Source organism: Eulemur rufifrons, chromosome 30 (genome assembly GCF_041146395.1).
Source record: "Eulemur rufifrons isolate Redbay chromosome 30, OSU_ERuf_1, whole genome shotgun sequence".
Lineage (NCBI taxonomy): Eukaryota > Metazoa > Chordata > Mammalia > Primates > Lemuridae > Eulemur > Eulemur rufifrons.
The window spans coordinates 96,316,135-96,321,452 of NC_091012.1; the positions used below are offsets into that span (position 1 = coordinate 96,316,135).

The 5,318-nt window shown below is 52.4% G+C and overlaps 1 protein-coding gene across 1 annotated transcript; it reads left to right on the plus strand.

The window, feature by feature from the left end:
- Positions 1-793: 793 nt before the first annotated feature.
- Positions 794-4,210, plus strand: AMER1 (APC membrane recruitment protein 1). Its single transcript, XM_069464451.1, has one exon. The coding sequence runs from the start codon at positions 794-796 to the stop codon at positions 4,208-4,210; it is 3,417 nt and encodes a 1,138-aa protein (XP_069320552.1).
- Positions 4,211-5,318: the final 1,108 nt, after the last annotated feature.

Consider the following 5,318-nt stretch of genomic DNA (forward strand, 5'->3'; position numbering starts at 1 on the left):
CTGAAGCCCAGAGAGTCCCTTTTCTAAGACCCCGACGTCATCTTCAGCAAGTCCTGGATTGCAGCCCTGCTCTGCAGTTCCATGAGGTTCCTACTCTGAGATTCTGAAGGTCTGAACCTGGTTCTGTAGGCAATTTAAGAAGCCGGTGGACAGGAGGTGAAACTTCAGGTCTACTTCTCTTCCCAGCCCCAGGAAAAATGTCAGTGATAGCCCAGGGTAATGTGAAATCGAGGCCTGAATACAGTAGAACCCAGCAAGGACTCAGTGGGCTGATGCATTTCAGAAATTCTTAGCTGTTAGAGCTGACCTCCCTCTTGCCTTTCCTGCTTTTCTCTATCCCCACCCACTTTGATAATTGATAATCACTCCTGCAGCCAATAACACCACTGGACCTTTTGCACATCTGCAGGTCCCTCTGGCTAGTGCTCCCCTGAGCTTAGGGTGGCTTGAAGAGAGTGGACCCAGCAAGGAGGTGGGGGCTGATGGCTGCCTGTTGCTCAGCGTAGGGTTTCACTGCCTTGGGGCCCAGAGGGGGCTGGCCCAGCAAGCCAAGCATATGGAGTGGATTAAGGTTTTCCCCACATTTTCCCTTACTTTCTCTCTAGTTCCACTCAACACCTGTGAAAACAAACCTAGCCTGGATGCTTGCTCACCAGTATCTGTCTCTCTGTCTTTGTCTCTCTTGTCTCCTACAGACCCCACTGTGATGCTTCCTGACTGATAATGTTATAAAAGTGCCTGCAAGCCTGAGGCTGCATTTCCAGCTGACTGTATCTGAGTAGCCCCCATCATCATGGAGACCCGAAAAGATGAAGCTACTCAGGTTAAGGGAGCCGCAGCCTCTGGAGATACCCATGACCAAGGGGCAGAAAAAGGAACCAAAAACAAGGCACCTGAGGCAACAGAAGGACCAACACCAGAGCCGTTCTCATCTGGCCCAGGTAGGCTGAAGAAAACAGCCATGAAACTCTTTGGTGGCAAGAAGGGTATCTGTACTCTGCCTAGTTTCTTTGGAGGGGGACGAAGTAAAGGTTCTGGGAAAGGCAGCTCCAAGAAAGGTCTCAGCAAGAGCAGGACCCATGATGGCCTGAGTGAAGCAGCCCATGGCCCTGAAGATGTTGTCAGTGAAGGAGCCAGCTTCTCTCCACATTTGCCTGAGTCCCCCTGCCGATTTCCCAGCTCCCAGAGTGCCCACGGGGCCTTGGAGACAGGCTCCAGATATAAGACATCTGTGGCTGGAGCCACAGAGAAAGCTGGCACTGAGAAGCTTCCCTCTGTGCCCAAGCCAAAGAAAGGCCTAAAAGGCTTTTTTAGCAGTATCCGCCGTCACCGGAAAAGCAAGGTTGTTGGGGCTGAGCAAACTGATCCAGGGGCCAAGGGGCCTGAGGAGTCCAGAGCCAGGCCTCGTGAGCATGTGAGCTCAGCTCCTCAGGTGCCCCACTCTGAGGAGACCTTCCAATCCCCTAGAAAGGAAAATGCCAAACCCCAAGATGCCCCTGGGCCAAAAGTTTCTCCAGCACCAGAGCCTTCTCCATCAGCTACTGAGAAGATAGCCTGTAAAGATCCAGAAAATCCCACAGAGGCCTGTGCCTCAGCACTCCTGCAGCCCAAGCCTGCCCCTGAAGCCAGCAGTCCAAAGGAGTCCCGTAGCCCAGAAATAGGGGAGAAGGTAGTGGCAGGAGAGGTAAATCACCCCAGTGGCCCAGTGGGGGACCAGCTGAGCCTCCTGTTTGGGGATGTCACATCCCTGAAAAGCTTTGACTCACTGACAGGTTGTGGTGACATAATAGCAGAACAGGACATGGACAGTATGACAGACAGCATGGCCTCTGGGGGCCAGAGGGCCAACCGAGATGGGACCAAGCGAAGTTCCTGTCTGGTGACCTACCAAGGAGGTGGGGAGGAGATGGCCTTGCCAGATGATGAGGAGGAGGAAGAAGAAGAAGAAGAGGAGGTGGAATTAGAGGAGGAAGAAGAGGAGGTAAAAGAGGAGCAGGAAGAAGATGATGACTTAGAATATATGTGGGCAAGTGCCCAAATGTACCCAAGGCCCAATCGGAACGTGGGCTACCATCCCACTACATCCCCAGGCCACCATGGCTGCATGCTCCTTGACCCAGTTCGGTCTTATCCTGGCCTAGCCCCTGGGGAACTTTTGACTCCTCAGAGTGACCAGCAAGAGTCTGCCCCCAATAGTGATGAAGGTTATTACGACTCCACCACACCTGGATTTGAGGATGATTCAGGTGAGACCCTGGGACTTGTCCACAGGGATTGCCTACCCCGAGACAGCTATAGTGGAGATGCCCTATATGAGTTTTATGAGCCAGATGATAGTCTTGAGAACTCCCCACCTGGGGATGACTGCCTTTATGACCTCCATGGCCGCAGCTCTGAGATATTTGATCCCTTCTTGAACTTTGAGCCCTTTTCTTCCTTCCGGCCACCTGGGGCAATGGAGACAGAGGAAGAACGGCTAGTGACCATCCAGAAACAGTTGCTATATTGGGAGCTCCGGCGGGAGCAGCTTGAGGCTTGGGAGGCATGTGCCCGAGAGGCTCATGCCAGGGAGGCCCACACCAGGGAGTCCTATACCCGAGAGGCTTATGCCAGGGAGGCCTATGCCAGAGAGGCCCACACTCGGGAAGCTCATGCTAGGGAGTCCCAAACCCGAGAAGCCCATGCCCAAGAGTCTTGTGCTCAAGAGGCTCAAGTCCGAGAGGCCCAGATCCGGCAGGAGAAGCCCATCTTGGAGTATCAGATGAGGCCCTTGGGTCCATCAGTGATGGGCCTTGTGACAGGGGCATCAGGGGCCTCTCAGACTTTTCACCGAGGAACCACCTCAGCTTTCCCCACCACTGCAAGCAGCGAACCGGACTGGAGAGACTTCCGTCCTCTGGAGAAGCGTTTTGAGGGAACCTGCTCCAAGAAAGATCAAAGTACCTGCCTGATGCAGCTTTTCCAGAGTGATGCTATGTTTGAGCCAGACATGCAAGAAGCAAATTTTGGAGGATCTCCCAGGAGGGCCTACCCTACTTACTCACCTCCTGAGGAGCCAGAGGAAGAGGAGGTTGAGAAGGAAGGAAATGCCACTGTGAGTTTCTCACAGGCCTTGGTGGAGTTCACCAGCAATGGGAACCTCTTCTCCAGCATGTCCTGCAGCTCTGACTCTGACTCTTCCTTCACTCAAAACCTCCCTGAGTTGCCCCCCATGGTGACTTTTGACATCGCTGATGTGGAACGGGATGGGGAAGGCAAGTGTGAAGAGAATCCTGAGTTCCACAATGATGAAGACCTTGCAGCCTCCTTGGAAGCCTTTGGGCTAGGCTACTGCCACAAACATACTTTCAACAACTACCCCAGCCGATTCTACCAAGGCCTACCCTGGGGTGTGAGCAGCCTCCCTCGATACTTGGGACTCCCTGGCATGCACCCTCGACCTCCACCTGCTGCCATGGCCCTCAATAGGAGGAGCCGCTCCCTTGACACTGCAGAGACCCTGGAGCTGGAGCTCTCCAATTCCCACTTGGTGCAGGGCTACCTGCAGTCTGATGAGCTTCGGGCCCAGCAGGAAGATTCAGATGAAGAAGATGAAGAGGAGGAAGAAAGAGAATGGGGCCGAGACAGTCCCTTGTCCCTCTATACTGAACCCCCAGGGGCCTACAATTGGCCCGCCTGGGCCCCCTGTCCTCTTCCAGTGGGGCAAGGCCCTGCCTGGTTAAGCCCTGGCCAGTTGGATGGGCCTTCCAGTCAGTCTCCATATGGCCAGGCAACCTGTTGTGTACCTTCTGTGGCCAAGTCAATGTCACTGTCATTGCCAGGGCCAGAGCCAAAAGCACCCAGGGAATCTGGGCCTCAGCTAGCTCGGCCTTCACACCTACCCCTGCCCATGGGCCCATGCTATGACCTCCAGCCACGGGCCTCCCAGAGCATGAGAGCCAGGCCTGGAGATGTGCTGCTGCCTGTTGATGAGCCCAGTTGCTCTTCCAGTTCTGGAGGCTTCAGCTCCAGCCCTCTGCCCCAGGCCAAGCCTGTCGGCATCACCCATGGCATTCCTCAGCTGCCCAGGGTCCAGCCTGTGCCCCCCCAAAATATGCCCACTCACTATGGGCCTTCTAGCCTTGACCTGTCAAAGGAGAGGGCCAAGCAAGGTGCCTCTCTCCCCACCAGCTACTCCTCCACTGCTGTGAATGGAAACCTAGCCAAGTAGTCATCATCAATTCCGGAGTTGGGGTATGGGGCCTGAGCATGTGAATGGGGATCAGGGGGTGGGCAGAGGGGTGGGGGGTGGGGGTTGCTGTTTAACTTGAAAATCCTTTTGGCCAAGGAAAACTCCTATGAGTTTTCAACCTTGTTTTCCCACTTCCCTCTTCTGCCATCTATGGCCACTTTCAGTTTGAGTACATCTGCCCAGGGAGGCTGCTGCTGCTGCTGCACTCCGGTTTTTGCTTTTGGGGTTTCTTCTTGTGACCCACGCAGGTTTTGGGATGCTGTAATTTTGTGCCTATTCCAGTTGCCGAGTTAGTGATTTTATATATATATATATATATATATATATATACACACACACACATACATACATATATATATATATATATATATATATAATCATGCATCCTTGACACAGGCTGAGCCCTTAGCACCCCCCACCCCTTCCCCCCAGTAAATGATGAACCACTGATGAGCAGCCAGGTCTGCACTGCTTCCCACTCAGGGACAGGTGGCTTGTTTGCTGTTAGTAATGTGAAATTGTGGTACAGATCCTCCATAACCCCATTCCTTTTGGCCTTGGCATAGCTGCCACCATTACATCAGACGACTATAAGCTATTCATTTGTCCCAGCTAGCTGTCCTTAGAGAGGATCAAGTAGCACATGTCTCACTGCCTATTGCTGTGGATTTTAACATCATAACCAGATGGGGTGCCTTTTAACCTGGACTGCCATAGCTTAGGTTGAAGACAAAAACACTAATCCCCTTAATGGAGTGATTAAATTCACCCAGTTGCAAACAGAAGACAAAACAAGGTTCTGTTGTGAACACTGCCACAGAGTCTTGAGCTCTGGAATGATAGGATTTTTTTTTTTTTTTTTTGCTTCCTCGTCTCTTAAGTCTGTGACTGAGTTGCAGACGCTTTTGAATTTTTGTTCTTTTTTCCTCTAAAGGAGGTTTTCATAATCTTATCACAAGGAACATGGTCTTTTAATTGAGATAAGGGAAGAGAAGCAAACTAAATTAGACTTGGCTATAGGGGTTTGGGGTTTTGCAGGGTGCAGAGGAAGAATAGAAAGAAGTGCCATTTATCCCAGCCAGCAAGA